Raw genomic sequence first — 18,633 nt, 5'->3', positions numbered from 1 at the left:
GTAAGCAATCTAAATAGATAACTTTAACCTTGTATCAACAGATATTTTTAATGGAGCAATAAAAAGTGAGGGGAGTTGAGATGCTCCAGAACCTAATCTTTCAAATAGGGTACGTTAAAGACAGTCTTTAAAAAAACTACTTTGGGGTGCCTGGCTGGCTTGGTTGAGAGAACATGCAACTGTTGATATCGGGGTCGTGAGTTCAAGCCCCATGTTGGATGCAGAGATTAAATAAATAGACTTAAAAAGAAAGAAAAATAACATTCTGTAAAAAAAGAAACAAACATCTCTTCTTTAAAAAAATTACTTAAATGTCTGAGCTTTTCCCCCATTTGTAAAAGTGGGTATCACCTGAATTATGAATAGTATTGATGTGAAAATCAAGTGTCATATATTAAATGTTTTGAAAAGTAAGTACTAATATTATGATGATTGATACTGTTATGTTGTAATTAAAATTTCATCAGGGCAAGTAAGTACTTAAAACCAATTTAGAAAAATTTCAATTGCTATGAATTTAATTTTGGCTCAGTTTCCTTGAAATTTAGCTTATTGTAGTATTTTTGGGGAAAATTATTATAACATTCACATATCTAATTATAATGAAATTAAAATTTCACAGCTTTTGTAATCTTCATGAACACATAATGATATTGGAAGAAAAACGACTGGACAGTGTCTGGCAGCTGACTTTCCATTCAAGGATGGATTGTGTTATATAGATACTTTACGTTTTTCCATCCTTACTAGTTCTTAGGGGCAAAGTCTGTTAAATAAAGGAGTCTCTCCAGGGGTTTACTGTGCTCCAGGCAACAGTGTCATCCCCCTTTCACACTGAGTCCTCTCAAAGGCAGCAAATCAAAGGTGTCTGATGTGCCGGAGCCCTCAAGGCAGCTTTGGGTTTCCCTTCTTACAAAGCAGTTTGATTTTCCAACAATAATAAAATAAGATCATTAAAGATCAATGTTATGTGAATCCTCAACTTAAAGTTATCCTGGACTATCTGTAATTCTAGAAGGACTAAAGTAGGCCTAAGACACACGTATCTTCCTCCCATCACAGTGGATCTACTCCCTGCCTTGTTGGCAATTATGAAGTAGAACATTTGGAAAATGTTAAAGTATATGTAAACTGCAGAGATTATTCCTAAAGAATAGTTTCAGAGTAATATCCTTCACATACTCCCATCTATTTTGGTTTCCGTCCAAGTGTTTCTAAAACCTATAATAGTTAGGTTGAGAAATTGATGCACAGGAAAATGGAAGCTTGATAATCGGTGACACAGCAAACAGCCCCCTCTGTGGCCGGCAGCCTGAACTGTACTTCCATCACACCCAGACTGGTTTGCAATCCTTGGAAAAGCCCTGGCTGTTGTCAGGTCAGGAATTTACATGGCTCTCTTAGGAAAGACAATCCAAGTACCTTTAGAGACATGCTGTCTCAACTCAGTAACTGTAATAGAAACAACGAAGGTTATAGAATCATAGAACCTATAACCCCAAGCCCTGTGAAGACAGAAGTGTGCCAGACTGGCCCACCCGGGCCTCCCAGCCCATTGCTGGAGACTGACCCCGCCCGCAGCTCTGGGGGCTGTGCTGGCACCAGGTGGCGGCTCACTCCCACACCCTCCACATTCTCTTGAACCAACTGAACACTGACTCCGAATCTGTAAGGTGAAGATGGGTGAATCGTCTGGAAAGATCAGAAAAAGGCACAGCTGGGAGCCAGGCCCCAAGGTAGATCAAAATCTATAAGGCACCTGGAGCACAGTAATCCCGAGTTAGCACAGAAAACAGGGCCGCAGAGAGGGACAGTAAATGGGTGCACTCTCACCAAGAGAAGCAGAGACGCGGGACCCTGAGGACCCCAGAGAGGCTGAGAGAATTTTCCAGTTCTAGGATCACGTAGCCTGGTTAGACTTTGTTTCCTGCCCTTAATGAGATTCCCCGCTACACTCTTACAGGGAACCTTTTTTTTTTTTTTTTTTTTTTTTTTTTTTACGATTATTTGTTTATTTATTTGAGAGAGAGAAAGAGAGAGAGTGGGCAGGAATCAGGGAGTAGAGGGGAGGGAGAAAGAATCTCAAGCAGACTCCACACCCAGCACAAGCCCAACTCGGGGTCGATCCCAGGATCAAGAAACCACCATCTGAATGGAAACCAGGAGTTGGGCCTTCAACCAACTGCACCACCCAGGCACCCTCTCACTGAACCTTTTATTTCAGTTAGCCTCTGAAGTTTTCCCTTTCTGTAACTCAGTAATACCCAAATCAGAAATGCCTAATCCTCTGCTTCTATGGAACGATCCTTGAAGACAGCACGGTCACATTGCCGGCTAGTGATCATTCAGTTCTAGAATCCGATTTGCCTGATTCCCAATTTGCTAGGCTATCTGGTCTCCTTTATGTATCAGTAGGCACTGAAAAAGTTAGATCTCAAGTATTAAGCAATATTTCAATACCGGCTTGCTTTATTATGACAGTCTTAAACCATGATAGCCCTCACATAAAAATGCACCTGGTACAAATGTTTGACTTCCAGTGGCTCAACTTGGCCAAAGCTTAATTAAGGTTCTAACCATATGCAAAGAGTGGCCTAAAAACCATTTGTGCTCACAAGCTAAATAACTCATACCCTAATTCTTGGGGACATCAGGCCCAGTGTGTATATCCTATTTCCCTTCTGGGACTGTATCCTGAATAAGCATATTTACATAGACACATCAACAATTTAGTTAAGCCTAACATAACGTTTCTGTCAAGTTCACTTTAAAGTATTAAGTACAATATTTAATACATGATTAATACTAATATTTAATACAAATAGTACATTTAGATGCATTTTTAAGCCTTTAAGAGGAGAGAGAGTGGAAGCGATAGAAAACAACGGAAAAGTGCGTCATAGGGAGCAATTACCACAGCTTCCTGTATAGGTCTTCTGAGGAACAGTGAAGGGCATGTGTGGGCAATGGCTCCCCATATACCTGGGGGGCTAGGGCACTTGTCGCATGGGACATGGACGGCAAAACCCCTATTGGAGTGAGTACTTATATGTGAGCCAGGAGCCTTCTTTTATCCTTCTTGAATGTTAACAATATGGAAAGCAGACATGGAAGAGGTGATTCTGAACACTGAGGAATATGCAGCGGCCTAGCCTGCCACACTCTGAGTTTGTTAAATTTGGAACTAGGCTGTCTGATAAACTGCATCTGAAAAGTTAACCTGGCCGCAGGTAGTCCCTAGTGACCTAGACTTCAGTGTAGGTTGGTTCTGAATTCCTAAGTGTTGTGGATTGGCTAAAAGTGAGTTCTAGGTCTCCTCTTTGTGGTTGACCTAAGATTTTCTCTAGAATTGGTCTTCCAGTCATTCTATCAGCTAGGTGGGTTTAGCACTTGAGGAAGGTATTAGAAGTACAGTGTTTGTTAGAATTAAAATTCTTCAACCAAGAGTAGATATCTAATATTAAAGTTTTGGTATACCTTCAGAAAAAGTTTAAAGTTTAAATTAAGCCGAACAGTTTAAGGTTATCAGAATAATAAGCTTATTCTGTCTGTATCTCTAAGAAACACTAAAAATTACATAATAAAATCCCTATCATAAATTTTAGACTATCACATATACATTGAAGACACTACCTTTTACAGTGTCAGAAAACTCATTTCTTTTATATTATTATAATAGAGTTAAAATTCTGGTTGGGGTCTCACAAAGAAAATTAGGTATAATTTTTATTGTGTTTAAATAATTTTTCATTATTGGGGCACCTGGGCGGTTCAGTTAGGGTTAAGTGTCGGACTCTTGATTTCAGCTCAGGTCATGATCTCAGGGTTGTGGGATCCACCCCTGCGTGGGCTCTGTACTCACCCTAGGGTCTGCTTGAGATTCTCTCTCTCCCTCTCCATCTGTCCTTCTACCCCCCTTTCTCTCTCTCTCAAATAAATAAATCTTTAAAAAAATAATTTTGCATTATTAAAATGATTTCAAGGACTTCACTGGCCTGAAATAAAAATATTCTGACATGTTGATTCAGAATTAAAGGTTACTCTTACACTTTCCTTTTTTGACCAGAAATATGATTTTTGAGACTGTACTTATTTCCCCCAGGATGCCTATGTGCTTCTTTGGTACACGCTAAATACCACATAGGAGAAAGTCTTGTGAAATCGCATAGTGTAAGAAAAGCAGGACACAGCAGAATAAAATGTGACCTCAGGACATTAGTCATTTTCAGATCTGAAACTACTACAGGGAGCCAACAGCAGCGATAGTCCTCCTGCCCACGGCTGACTCCCCTGTGCATCCTTGAGATGGTGAGTTTGGCCTGTAATACCAACAGCCCGGAAAGGGAATAGATTGTCTTAGGGGGTAACTGATTCTAAGACTTGAGGCAGGAAAAATATCAAAATGTGTCTGGAGCATGCTGTTGTTTTCAGATACTATGGCTACTTTTAGAAATGTCAGAGTCCTGAAAGGACATTAGCATCAACATAATGGGACTTCCTATTGATCAAGTTGTGAGACTTTGAGCATCAAATACAAGCACAGCAAGGTAGTCATAACAAAATGTAGACTGTGATGCAAGTTTAAATTGTTTAGTAAGTAGGGGAGTGTTCATATTGAGTATTTTATTTTTTAAAAGATTCTATTTATTTGAGAGAGAGAGAGCGCACAAGTTGGGGGGAGGGGCAGAGGGAGAGGGAGAAGCAGACTCCCCATTGAGCAGGGAGCCTGATGCAATGCGGGGCTCAGGCTCTATCCCAGGACTCCAGGATCATGACCCAAGCCAAAGGCAGCCGCTTAACAGACTGAGTCACCCAGATGCCCCCATACTGAGTATTTTATTCCTTCTAATAATTTTGTCTGTTTACAATATTTATATATATAGTTATTTCCAACCACGTAAGCATCAAAGAAAAAATATATGGAACTAGGAATTTGGTCAAATGATCCTGGTAGAAGAAGGTACTAAAATAAAAAACAGGGTGGATTTATTAGCGTAAACAATAGGATGTAAGGTGAGCAAAAATAATAACCAGGTAGCAGCAGGTGGCACAGGGTGTCATATACAATAATTAAGGAAGAGAGACAATTCAACACCATATTTTAAAACATGAATTTAAATGTCCTGAAGAGATACGTTAACTACACAAACTAAATCCCTCATCACCAAAAAATGAAAGCTCTGGAATCAAGATTCCCAATAAGGAATATCGCCATTTTAAATAATGAAGACAGAACAGATCAAAATACCCGAATGACAAGCCAACAGGTTAGGCACTACCAGCCATCCAAAGATTAGTGCATCATAACTGCAAAAGATACCAAGTCTCAAAGACAAACATTTATAAGAAGACGAATTAAAAGCTTACCACAAAAACACCCCCACAAAAAAACAGCTTGGCATGGTGACTCACGATTGAATTACCTCGGTCTACTATACAATCAGGCCAGACTATGTCTAGACCAAGATTCACCTGGTCAATAACCCAGATCCTCTCTTTCTCCCTCATTTCTGGCAGACCACTGAAACTCAGGGAAAGTACTAATACTGAGACTTTAGGAATAAATCACATTAAGAATCATATTATACTGGGAAGTTATTAAGTATGGAAATAACAAGAAATTACCTAAACCATGGTCCTAATGTTTTAGAATAGGTTGAAGTGAATGTGCAATAAAACATTTATAATCACTGTTTAAGGTGTTATTTCATAAGACTCATCCATACTAAATTTGTACTCACAGTTTAAAATTTTTCAGAAAATTTAATTAGTCAATTTTGCATTCAACGTTTAAATGTGCAATAAAACATTTATAATCACTGTTTAAGGTGTTATTTCATAAGACTCATCCATACTAAATTTGTACTCACAGTTTAAAATTTTTCAGAAAATTTAATTAGTCAATTTTGCATTCAACGTTTAAATGCTCAAGAAAATTTAGGGTTCCTTAATTTTTTTTTGGTATGAATTTAATGAAGGAATCCTTAAATGAAGTACATATAATTTTGGGTATTCTTCACATCTAAAAGTGCCTCAGACAATGAAAGCCTCTATTAATTATTACTTTAAAAATTCATAATTCAGAAGAGAAAGTCTATAATTATGGAATCCTAACAGCCCCTGCTAGAATCCAAAGGAAGAAGTGATTTCAAAAGGACTTAAGAAAGACAAAGCTTAAGTTGTCTATTTCTACCAAACAGTCATCATTTGCTTGGTTTTGAAGGACAAATGAATCATAACTTAGTAGGAATCACATTTCCATATTAACCACTTGGGTAGATGCCATGATATACGATTGAGATTACTGCACATTCTCCTTCTAACTACAGGATTTAAGTTGTGTTGAAGGTACGTCCCCCAACGATACAAAGAATCTGAAACACAAAATGTTAGCTCAAGAAAACAGGGAAAACTCAAAAGGTCAATATTTGAGAAAGCTACTAGACCAGCTGCGAGATCTTGAGGAATACCATGCAATTGTAAGGATGCCTCTCAAAGAAGGAAAAGCGTTAGTCACGTCTGATCTGACACATGAGAACAAACACAGAAATAATATTAGAAAAATCACATGATTTTGGCAAATCATAATAAATATTCACCACACTTTGCACATCTTAGGTGAAGGAAAAAAAGTAGGAAAAAAACCAGAAAGGAGTTAATCTAACTTGCTAGCTTTATGAGGGCTACCTTTCTGGCATCTGTTTCTGGGTGAAGGGGAGAAGCAATCTCAGGAAGACCCAACCCCTAATAAAAAAAAGAGAGAGAGAGAGAGAACAAAACCAACAAAAAACCAAACCCAAACAAACAGAAACATCTTTGGGAATACAAGTATTCCGTTTGCAAAATTAATTGCACAATGTCAATTAATTCAAGTGCTGGTATCACACTGCCCGGCATTGATTATACACCTTTGCAAGTCACCAAGATAAAACCTGTCAGGGGAGCTGGTATTCAGCATGGTACTCGATATGGCCAATAGTTCTGTACATGTATAAACACATGTCGATATCCCGAAGGTGCTGTGTGGGGTGGGGGAGGCTGAAATTTGACCAGAAAGCTTTTCATGATTATGGCTTCTTTCTCATTTCTTCATCCCAATCAAAATCCAATGCTTCATCATCTAGTTCTGATAAAGTAAAGAGAGATTTTTTGGAAAGAAGCAATCTCTCAGTGGACCCCTCCAGCTGAAAAGTTTTCCTTTTCCTGCCAAGCACTGTAGCTGCGGCCCCGGGAGGAGGGCTGGGGCCTCTCTCCCCCTGGTTCTTACTTTCAGGGGGAGGAGGGGATCCTGATTTGGATTCAGAGGAGGAAGTAAAGGAGAAGTTTGCCAATCTGGCTAATGTGCAAGCATGAACCTTGCCGCTTTTGTTACTACATGAGACCTCTTCCTTTCTTTGACAAGTAAGAAGAGAATGCCCAGTCTGTTTCCCAAGCTCAAATTCAGGCCAGGTAACTCTTCCTTCAGGGCCATGTTCACTTTTCTCTCTTGATCTGTCTTCCTCCGGTGCCTTCTGGGGCACCTCCTTTGCCTGACCCTGTGGCTGATTTGAGTTTCTGCTTCCTGAGGGGGAGGCCAACTTTTGTGGACCCTTCCCAGGCAGAGCTGCTTTTCTTCTCGCTCTCTGGAGAGTTCTAGGACTTGGAACTGCTACTCTGGTTGTGCCAGGAGACACAGGACTGTGGTCTTCAGGGGAGTGGGTCAGTTTTGACTTCTGTTTGAAAGTAAATTTTGCCAGTTTGGCCAGTGGGGGACCTGGACTCTCCACACTTCCAAGTTCAGGCTCTTCCACCTGAGTAAGGGGTTTCTGTCTCTTTCTCTTGGGAGTCTGCAATGTTCCTTCGGGGCCACGGACAGGACTGGACCGAGGATGAGAAGGGCCTGGCTGTAAAGGCACCTCAGCGGGGTTTCTGCACAACTCCTGGGCGCTGGCCTTGCGCAGCTGCTGCAGCTTCCTGGAGACGCGGTGAGTCAGCACCGAGTCTGGTTCGGCGGCAGACACCGCCGTCTCCGAAACGACTGCTGCCTTTTTTGCCTCTTTACCTTCAACACGGTCTGGCCTCCACGGAGCTTCTGTCTCTCCTGGTGCTGGAAGCTGTCCAGTTTCCAGTTTGCTCCTTTGGCCTGGCTCCCTCTTTTCTTTACCCTGAGATTTGTTCCTGAAGGTTTGCAAAGCCATTTTTCCCCCAGCTGTTTTGGGAGATACAGGCACAGCGTTTTTAGGTTCAAGCTGATGAGTTGCTATGGAGTCAAACCAGTCCAAACTGTCATCTTTGCTATTTTTATGCTCAGCGGAATGTTTTCTATTTGTTGATCCGTTAGGCCCCTGATGGGATGGGGGATCAGGAAGTGGGCTTCCCTCAGGACTGCCTCCAGGAGAGGACGTCAGCATGCTAGAGTTCACTTCCTGCTGTGCCGACCAGATTCTGGACTTTGATGTTTCTCCTGGATCATTGTTTGAGGGTCCTGGGTTAGTCTCGGCCTCCACTGCCTGTGTCTGGGATTGGCGCACACTCTGATTCTGTAACCTGTAGCAGAGAAATAAGGAAAACGAAGAGAAGAGAATTTGCTTTAACGTTTCCATTTCTTTAGCCTCCGAGATGCCATCTAAAGGGCTTGAGTCCAACATAACTCCAAGTTAATACCAAATATAGTCTCTTAGAGCAGCAGGAGGAAATCATCCTTTCTCATCAGTATAGAATTTAAGTGCTCTGATAATCATTTTAAAACTTAGTGAAACCAAGGAAATGAAGTAGCAGGCTTGTCTACTTTTAAGCTCTCCCTACAAGTCCATTTAAGTTAAGACTGTTGGAAGGTCAGTGTAAAATGCTCATTCTTATCTCTCTTGTTAAATGTTCCCCTCCAAGACAGGCTTATCGCTACTTGCAGTGGCCAGTTGCGGATCAAGTGGTTGTTTCACAGCCGGTTTGCAGATCAGAAACAAAGTGGAAGAGCAGAAATTATGATCCCCTCACATCTCTTCACCTGAGTACTGGTGTTAGTGCACCTAAAAGTCACCTTCCTTGGGAGTAGAGACCGTGATTCCTCTGCGCTGTGGCTCACACTGCCCCTGGGGCATCACGCTCACGGCACACCGCCCCCAGGCAACTGGGACATCTTTCCTGCAAGGCTCAGCCCATTTTCTGACATGTGCTCTGGGCAGCTACTCTCCATCAGGCTGACACCGAGGTGAACCTACTGACCTCCCGGAATGAAGGATCTGATCGTGATAATCATTTTTTTTTAAATTTTATTTATTTATTTGACAGAGACAGCCAGCGAGAGAGGGAACACAAGCAGGGGGAGTGGGAGAGGAAGAAGCAGGCTCCCAGCGGAAGAGCCTGATGTGGGGCTCGATCCCAGAATGCTGGGATCACGCCCTGAGCCAAAGGCAGATGCTTAACGACTTCGCCACCCAGGCACCCCTGTGATAATCATTTTTAATCTTGGGGATATTAGAAACTGAAATAACGCCAGAGGACCAATTTGTAACAGAGATGGTAGTTTCTCAAAAGGAGGTCCTTCAGAAAGCCCTTCCTAACAACCCAGAAATAGCTTCTCAGTATAAGGGGCAACATGACCCAGCTTTCATGTGTTAAATTTGAAAAGGAATTAAACAAAAAAGCAGATGAGTAAATTATTCTAAGAATCATGTATAATCATAGAAAAAGGCGTAGAAGAAAAGATATTAAATTTAAATGAATTTTAAATTTAAATATATTTAAATACATTAAAATGTTAATGGTAGGCCTCTCTGGGAAATAAGATTATATGTGATTTTTGCTTTCTTAATTTATTACTGTTACTTTCCAAAATACTCTATAAAGAAAAGTATTACCTCTTATGATCAGGAAAAAAACCCACAAAAATTATTGTAAAAATACTGGGTTATATTCACTCACCCATAGATTTGGACACATCAATAGAGCAAAATCCATATTCATTGTAGTCATAACCAAATAAACAAAAAAAGAAATAGCTTTCAAAATTACTACTATCTAATATACATCAAATTGAGGTCAGGGATATTCATAATTGTTAAAGCTCCATAAAAATGTTCTAAAAGATAGGGAATTTTAAAGGGCTGTAGAATAATTTAGCCCTACCATTTTAGTCTAATTGTGACTTTGGGAATTAAATTCTTCCCGACATAAAATGTCTGCAGTTTTACTACACCTTCCTAAAACACAGCTTTTGGGCATTCTGTTTTCAGGTGAATACAATGGCCACCATTTGAGGCTGGCTGTCACTAGTAAGCATTTTCCAGAAGAAAAGTGTGATCAAAATACAAATAGTTGTTTTACTCACGTAGGACCCCTCTAAGGGTTAGAGAACTCTTTCCTAAGGGGATAAACCCATATTCTACTTGGGCTTGTCTCACATGGTAAGACTGGCTTTAGATGTGACTTGGAGGTCATTCACTTTCATTGCGGGGCACCTGGTTTTACAGCTTTGAGGATCAACACCCAGAACATGGCCCTGCATATCAAAGACGTCTATACCAGAAGAAAAGAATATGTGAAGGTAGAATCCTTTTTTTTAGATCATTACCTATTCTTCTTCTTTCCCTCCAGGAGGGTCATTTTGAATTTGGTAAGTCCAACTGCTATTTTTCTATCACATAACACCGATTCTGAGCTTCATACTCCTTTCCTTCCTGAATCCAGCAATGACAGCTTCTGGTCCACATGACCAGTTTCTGGTCAGTCAAAATGAGCAGCCTCTCCAAAAGCCAAGCCAGGCCCAGGGCAGGCCTGAAAAGGATCCGCTACATCAAACCATAAAAGAACCAAAGGAATAGCTTTCATCTCAACACCAGGCTCTGGATCATTAAAAAGCCAGACCAAAAGAAAAGGGGGTTGATTTTATACAAAGGGCAAGATTACTGCAGGCTGGCACCTGGTATTAGCAACACAAAGCTAGTCCCCACACTCCCCCAGGAAGGTTGTGCTGGCATTTCAGGAGTTTAAGAGACAATGCTACTGGATGAAGACAGTGAGTGAAAGGAGAAAAGCCAAGAAGAAAGTTCTCAGGGTTTTACTTATTCAGTCAACAGTCCCACTGCAGTCCCCAAATTCTCCTTCAGCAGCTGCCCTGCTTCCACATGTCTCCGCTCACCAGCCCCCAGCTTTGAGGTCGATGCCACCAGCCAGACTCAGGGCGGTTCTGAGCCGCTTGCACTGATCACGAAGATACTCAAATGGACACCCCTGCCGTTGCTCACTCGTGTTTCACAGGTACACACTCGGAAGTCTAGCTTTTTAGAAGCTCACGTATGCAGGGAGCATGCAAACATTAAAGAGGGGGCAAAAATTCTTTAGGTAATGCACGTGACGCGTTCCTTCCCATGTGTCCACATTTTAACAAATCATTAGAAAGTGGCGTTTTGCAACATTGCTTTTGTCATTCTTGAGTTGTTACCCTATGGGATGAGAAACAGATTTTCCTCTTTAATAAAATACATCGTTCTCACTGGGGATTTTTTTTTTTAGTCTGTTAAATATGTAAAATTTTAAAAGTCATGACTTTGGGCATGGAGGGAAGGAAAATCATGATGCTGAAGGGAGGGTCAGATCTGTTGCTAATGAACCAAGAGGGCCTTTCCCAGGTGAAAGTCAGTACTAGTTATCTCGACTTCCCTAACTTTCCGCACATGCTAGCTTCGGCTGGCCTAAAAGCAGTCTGGGCCTCAGTCTTCTGTGATTTTCTTTCACCAGGGTTATATAAAGATAGAATATTCGTTACGCTTGGAAGAAAGCTTTAAAAACATTAAGAATAAAATTAAAATATTAATAAATACTAAGATTCTTTATGTAAACTCCCTTGCACATGTCCTTTCCTGGCAAGGAAAAATGATAAAGCCAAATTATTAAAATATTTTGTGTCTGGGTCTGGCCTGGGGTAGATCACTTTCCTGGAGTCCAATTTCTTCTTTCTTAACAGCATTCCCAGACATTTCTCTGAATAGCACTGCTCTACTTCTATTGAGCCAAAGAAAAGAAGAGGAAGAAGTAGTGGCAGTAAACAGAATGAAGCCTATTTACCAAGATTTCTTGATTCCATGGAAACTGTGTGTCTTGAGTGTAAACTATGAGTCGCCAACCTTGGTGCTTCTCATGTAATTGGGGCCCAGGGGTATAAACTCAGTAAATTAATATACAGTTTGCTATATATAGGAAAGGACCAGCCGTTGTTCTCTATAAGGCTCACCAAACCAGCAAACCAAGGAAATGTAGCTATGGAAGGTGGTCTCCAAAGATGGCAGCCATCAATTCCCCCATTCTTGTATGTCTATGTCACTCCTCCCATCAAGAGGTGGTGTGTCTATGTCCCTCTACCTTGCATGGGGCCTGATCTTGTAACTTGCTCAGACCTATAAAATGTGGCAGAAATGATGTTGTACCAGTTCTAGCCCAGCTCGTAAGAGGCGTGTTGTTCTGTTGGAGCCTTAAGCTATTGAGAGCCCAGCCAGCCCCCGGCCATTTAAGCCATCCCAGCTAAGGCACCATACGTGTGAGGCAAGCTATTCTGGAAGTTCCAGTCCCACCTGGAACTCCCAGCTAAATGTAGGAGTGATCCCAGCCAACACAATGTGGAGTGGAGATAAGCGTTCCCACTGAGCCCTCCTGAATTTCTGACTCTCAGAAAAGTGAGCACTACAACGGTGGTGGTGGTGTTTTTTGTTTGTATTTTAAGCCACTGAGCTTTTCGGTAGTTGACTATACAGCAACAGATAACGGAGCCAATCCCCTACAGATATTACAGACAGATTTTTCCACTTAATTTCCACTTCCTTCGTTTCACTAAATGTCAAACAAGGATTTTCCATTATAAGCCTTTCTTGGATTTCTTTTCTCACCTTTCAAGTCTACTTAGCTCTTCCCTCAAGAGGTTGTGCAGCTCCAGCTTTTCCAGAATAAGCTCACACTGCCTCCGGTACTGCTGCAGAGGGTTTTCAGGAAAGGAAGTGTGGAGTGCATTCACACCTCCTAGCAGGGCACCTCCCTGCAGGGGCGAAGAAAATGGAAAATATTGGGGGGAGTCACCAGGTCAACCTGCAATGAGGAAGCACCTACTAGAGACCACTGCTCCCAAATCAGCTTTCTCCACCCCCATCTTGGGTATCAGAGTCACCTGGGGGCCTTTTACGAATTTCAGCAGTTCTCTCCCCCAATTCCTGGTAGCAAGCATTGCTCCAAGAAGCACACTGCCGCTAGTGTGACCATGAGCATCCACCAGATATGCGGAGGAAAAAAAAGAGTTGAGACCCACTACCGTACACCAGTGGGCAAAAGCAATGCTACTGATGCAAAGGATATTTCCATGACATTTTTTTCCCCTTCTTTTAAATGGTTTCCTTTGGATCTATATCTAGAAAATGATCATTTTTATAACTCATGATATGCTATAAACTGTCTTTTATTTTTTTACATGCTTATAATTAGGGTTCAAATATTAGGTGCAAAATACCCTCACCTGCATTGAGGATTCCATGACTGACACCGCTGTAACAGCATCTTCCAGAGTCACAGTGTCACGAAACATCAGGCGAGCATGAGCTAAGAAAATTATGAAGACAGAAATTCTTAATGAGTACTTGAGGTGATTTTTGTAATACTTTAACTCCCCTGAAAAATTATATTTAATGAATGAGCTACTAATAACAAATTCATTTTACTAAAACAAGCACAAAAGTCTCATTTCAACTAGCTTTAAAGTTGTTTCTCTAATAATGGGGCTAATCTTGCATAGCCCATGATGATTCTGGGTATTTATATGAAAAAGTACTCTGGGTTCCACAAAGAAAGGGGTTATAGAAGCATATATCTAATACTCAACAACTTTTAATCCTCATTCTCTTGTTCCTTATAGAAATTTACAATATCAAACTCATTTCTCATCTCTGGCACTTCTCCTTATCTGTGGGCTTTTCAAAACTACCAAACTCACCAGCCTGCATTTGGGGTACTTCTTGTCTTAATATTAGCTATAAATCCTTGACAAAGTGAAGTGCATTGGTTTTACAGAACTTTTTATTAAGCAGATATTCTGTCATCATATGATACATTCAGTTCAAGTGGAACTTTTTTTTAGAGTTATTTTAACAAGAGCTAAGTGTAAAAGTCACTATTAGGAAAAAAGTCTTGAGATGCATGTTACTTGTATGTATACATGTAAGTCTCATGCCTTTGGGATGGGCTAGTTTCCTGTGTCAGTGGTGGGGTGCAAATGGTAATTAGTGAGGAAAAAAACAGAGATGCTATATAGGAAACAACTCTAAGCAAGAAAGTGTTCCACCCCAAATGCTAACAGACTGCCATTGAGAAACAAACATTAGTAAATAAGACTTTCTAAATGAATGATGTCACCAAGATTCCTCTTTCTTAATGATGCTACATTCTACTCCATACCCATAATCTGTCCCCAGAAGAAGAGGCTTCATGGCTCAGAGCCTTTACTTTTTAAGTGACTATGAGCACCTTAGAGTAGAGAGTCTTCCTTTTCATCTTTGAATTCATGGTGCCAAGCTCCATGCCTTGCACAGATTGGGCACCCAACAGAAGTATTATTTGTTGAATGAAATAAACCTTCTGCTAATCGGATCAAGCTTTCCAACAGGCGGATGGTGGTCCGGGCAGCGTTCCGGGAATCACTCTGCCTCTGCATCTGGTAGTACCGGAGAAGGACTTGATTACCCACGTCAGACAGCGTGGGCTGTAGATTCCTAATCAGGCAGAAGTAGGTTTTCATCTTTTCCATGCTCCAGAGCTTCTCTGATTTGCTTGGATAACCTGTATATATCAGGTGCTAGGTCAGTAATTTCTAAGAACAGGCAAACATCTCGCTTCAAGGGTTTTGATAAAGTTCTTACACTCATTTTAACAAAGATAACCTTCAGGTTTGTGGCCACTGAAGCCTAGATCTGACTCTGCACAGCATATAGCTCAAGAATAAGTAGCCATAGGATCTAAGCTCGACAAAGGTAAACTTCCTACAGGGGCTAAAATTATTCATAATAATTCTGGTCTGTCCTACAGTAAGTGACATAGTATTTGACTAAATCTAATTTAAAGAGAAGCTTACATTTAGAGATTTCTGTTTCATAATTCAGTCCAGTTTTCTTTGCATCCAGCGCAAGAGGTGAGTGGTAATTACATATCATAAGGTTGCCCCCTTTCATCACAAAGAACATATTTACTGACTGTAATATCATCCATAGGCCCTTTTTCTTCTGCTCATTATTCTGGGCGGACTAACCGGCTCCTCTGACTGCCTTCTGTGCAAGCATCTCTCTAATGCCAATTAGGTAGGGTACCTTGGGTATTTACTTCAGTTTCTTCAAAGAGGATTTCATTTGGTCACGTCTACTTTTTCTTGGTCAACTTGAATGATTTATCTCCACGTACCTTTGTTTTCTAAGATAAAGGAGGAAATTATACGATCCCAGTCTTCATTCTTGGTATCAAGCAAAACCAGGATCAGATCAAATCGACTTAACAGGGGGCTGCCGAGGGCGATGTTCACAGACACGGACTCGTGGGGGTCATACTGGCCTTTGGGGTTAGTGGCTGCCAGGATGGTGGTCCTTGTGTTCAGCTTGCACACGAGGCTATTAAAAGAGATGGTATAATTCACTGACAGTTGAGATTCAAATAAAAAGCAAAATTAAACTTGTTAATAAAAAGGGGCTGCTCTTGTACCTTGAAAATCTAGAAAGACTTGTGTGAAAGAGGATGTGGAATGATACGAGGACATATCACAAACATCAAGCTCGAAAGAAGGACATTTACAGTAGTCTATCCTGAAGGGAAGTTATTATTGAATTAATACTTCTTATGCCCCTACTATGAGAGACCCCTCTGCTGGGTGCTAAGAAGTATACAAAATTAACTCAACATGGATACTGCTCTTAAGGAGCTTGTAATCTATGAGCTATAATGGTAAGAGAGGGAAGACTATGGTAAGTTCTAGAAGGAACTTTACTTCCAGGGGAAGTAAAGATGATGTATATTCATATATGTGGATGGAAGAGATGATTAGAGAAACATTACCAAGTAGATTTTGAACTGGACTCTTCGTAACATCTGGACTTTTTTTAAGTGGAGGGAGATAAGTGTGTGCATATACACATATCTATATGTATACACACACATAGATGGATGGATAGATAGATAGATGTATATGTGTATGTATATGCACACACACCTACATACAAATATACACACCTACATGCACACACATATTTGTGAGAGTGAAGGTGAGGGATAGGGGTGACTTAGGAGAACGGTAAGTGGTTGAAGCAAAAACTTCCTGTGTGCTCACTTCTTTTGTTTTTTCTAAAAGTGAAAGAAACAAGAGTCAGAAAGAGAAAGAGAGAGAGAGGGAAGGAGGGAGGGAGGGAAACAAAGGGAGGAAAAGAGGGGGAGGGGGAAAAGGAAATTGGGAAAAATAAGGACTGATTAGCATCATGTCTTCTGTTTGTTTTGAATATAGCTGACACACAATGTTATATTAGTTTCAGGTGTATAACTTGAGTGATTTGACAAGTTTATACATTATTCTATGTTTACCACAAGTATAGCTATTACCTGTCCCATTACACAGCTACTACAGTATCATTGACTGTATTCCTTATGCTCTACTTTTTATTTCCATCACTTACTCATTCAAAACTGAACTCATTCCCTCTCCCTTTCACCTATTTTCCCCAAACTCCCATCCCCCCTTCCCTTTGGCAACCATCAGTTTGTTCTTTGTATTTATAGTTCTGATTCTGCTTCATTTTTTTTAGATTTCATTTATGAGTGGAATCATATGGTATTTGTCTTTCTCAGCCTGACTTATTTTACTCAGCATAATATCCTCTAGGTCCATCCATGTTGTCTCAAATAGCATGATCTCATCCCTTTTTATGGTTGTGTAATATTCCTCCCCCACCCCGTGTGTGTGTGTGGGGGGGGAGAGAGAGAGAGAGAGAGAGAGAGAGAAAGAGAGAGAGAAAGAGAGAGTTTGTGTGTATACACATCACATTTTCCTTACCCATTTGTCTAATGATGGACACTTAGGTTGCTTCCATGTCTTGGCTATTGTAAATAATGCTTCAATAAACATAAAAGTGCATATATCTTTTTGAGTTAGTGTTTTTGTTTTCCAAAGTGGAATTATTGGACCATATGGTATTTCTATTTTTAATTTTTTGAGGAACCTCCATACTGCTTTCTACAATGGTTATACCGTAAATTTACACTCCCACTAACAGCGCATGAGTGTTCCTTTTTTCTCCACATCCTCACTAACATTTGTTGTTTCTTATCTTTTCGATTTTAGCCATTCTAACAGGTGGTATCTCACTATAGTTTTGATTTGCATCTGACATCAACAATAGCAAGACTTTCTTTCTTTCTTCTTCTTCTTTTTAAAATAGATTTTATTTATTTATTATTTATTTATTTATTTATTTATTTGAAAGAGAGAGACAGAGTGTGGGTGCTTGCACAAGCAGGGAGGAGGGGCAGAAGTCAGACAAGGAGATTTCATGCTGAGCTCCCAAAGTGGGGCTCAATTTTAGGACCCTCAGATCATGACCTGAGCTGAAACCAAGATTTAGATGCTTAACCAACTGAGCCACCCAGGTGCCCCATATAGCAACATTTTTCTAGATATATCTTCTAAGACAAGGGAAGTAGAAGCAAAAATAAACTATTGGGAATACATCAAAATAAAAAGCTTCTTCACAGCAAAGGAAACCATCAAGAAAACAAAAGACAACTTACTGAACGGGAGAAGATGATTGTAAATGGTAACTTTAATAAGGGGTTAATATCCAAAATATATAAAGAACTTAAACAATTCAGCACCAAAAAAACCAAATAATCCAATTAAAAAAATGGGCAGAGGACCTGAACAGTTATTTTTCCAAAGAAGACATACAGACAGCCAATAGACACATGAAAAGCATCACGTTTTTAAGGAGCGACAGTGAAGGGCAGACTGAGGAGGCCTGGGTGCCATGGGCAGGTTAGATGGGGAACACTGTGGCCAGGACCCATGGAGGAGGTGGGGCCATGGTAGGGGGAGAGGCACACGAGGCTTGAATAGAGCAGTGGCGCCATGGGTATGGCTCTGCCATAACTTAGAGACTGTTTTTAAACTTATTAATGATGGAAAGTCCCCAAAATAACATGGCATATTCATTAACAATAACAAACATAGATTGTTTTCTCTCTGTAAATTTGTACGCTCTCCATTCAATGGCCGTTTTTAGTTATAGCGCACGTCTGCCTCTCAGCAGTCACAGCCCGGTGACATCAGCAAACATGTGCTACATCTGTTAATGTCTGATCTATTTCCAGTTGGCTCTAGCGGTCAGCCCATGCCCTAAGACTGAAAAAGTCTGAGAATCTTTATTTGTGGTAAATGGCACAAGAAGACGCTCATCAAAGAACGACAAACAAGGCCCTAAATCCCCCTTTAAAACCCAATTCCCTTTTAAAAAATTACTGAAAGGGAAAAATTCTGAACAGACGGCCTATATCTTATAATTTATGTGCCAAAACGGCTTTGTAAAGGCAGTTGTTTAGAACTTGGAATCCAGTTTGCCAAAAAGAATGTAGTAAATTGTTCCTAACGAATCC

The 18,633-nt window shown here is 40.6% G+C and overlaps 1 protein-coding gene across 2 annotated transcripts in view; it reads right to left on the bottom strand.

Moving 5' to 3' along the window:
- Positions 1–2,451: 2,451 nt before the first annotated feature.
- Positions 2,452–18,633, bottom strand: part of MCM9 (minichromosome maintenance 9 homologous recombination repair factor) — a 99,413-nt gene continuing 83,231 nt past the window's right edge. Inside the window, exons 9-13 of one of the 2 annotated variants that reach the window (XM_026504700.4) lie at positions 15,406–15,608; positions 14,587–14,790; positions 13,475–13,557; positions 12,858–13,003; positions 2,452–8,526 (exon numbers count right to left, since the gene is read on the bottom strand). In XM_026504700.4, coding sequence (XP_026360485.2) covers positions 7,068–8,526; positions 12,858–13,003; positions 13,475–13,557; positions 14,587–14,790; positions 15,406–15,608 — 2,095 coding nt within the window. In that variant the 3' untranslated portion in view covers positions 2,452–7,067. Of the gene's footprint in view, positions 8,527–12,857; positions 13,004–13,469; positions 13,558–14,478; positions 14,791–15,405; positions 15,609–18,633 lie in introns of those variants that run through there. The other variant, XM_057311117.1, reaches the window with a different exon arrangement.

Source organism: Ursus arctos, unplaced genomic scaffold (genome assembly GCF_023065955.2).
Source record: "Ursus arctos isolate Adak ecotype North America unplaced genomic scaffold, UrsArc2.0 scaffold_13, whole genome shotgun sequence".
Taxonomy (NCBI): domain Eukaryota; kingdom Metazoa; phylum Chordata; class Mammalia; order Carnivora; family Ursidae; genus Ursus; species Ursus arctos.
The sequence above is the reverse complement of the archived record's forward strand: the minus strand, read 5'-3'. Positions and strand labels throughout refer to the sequence as shown.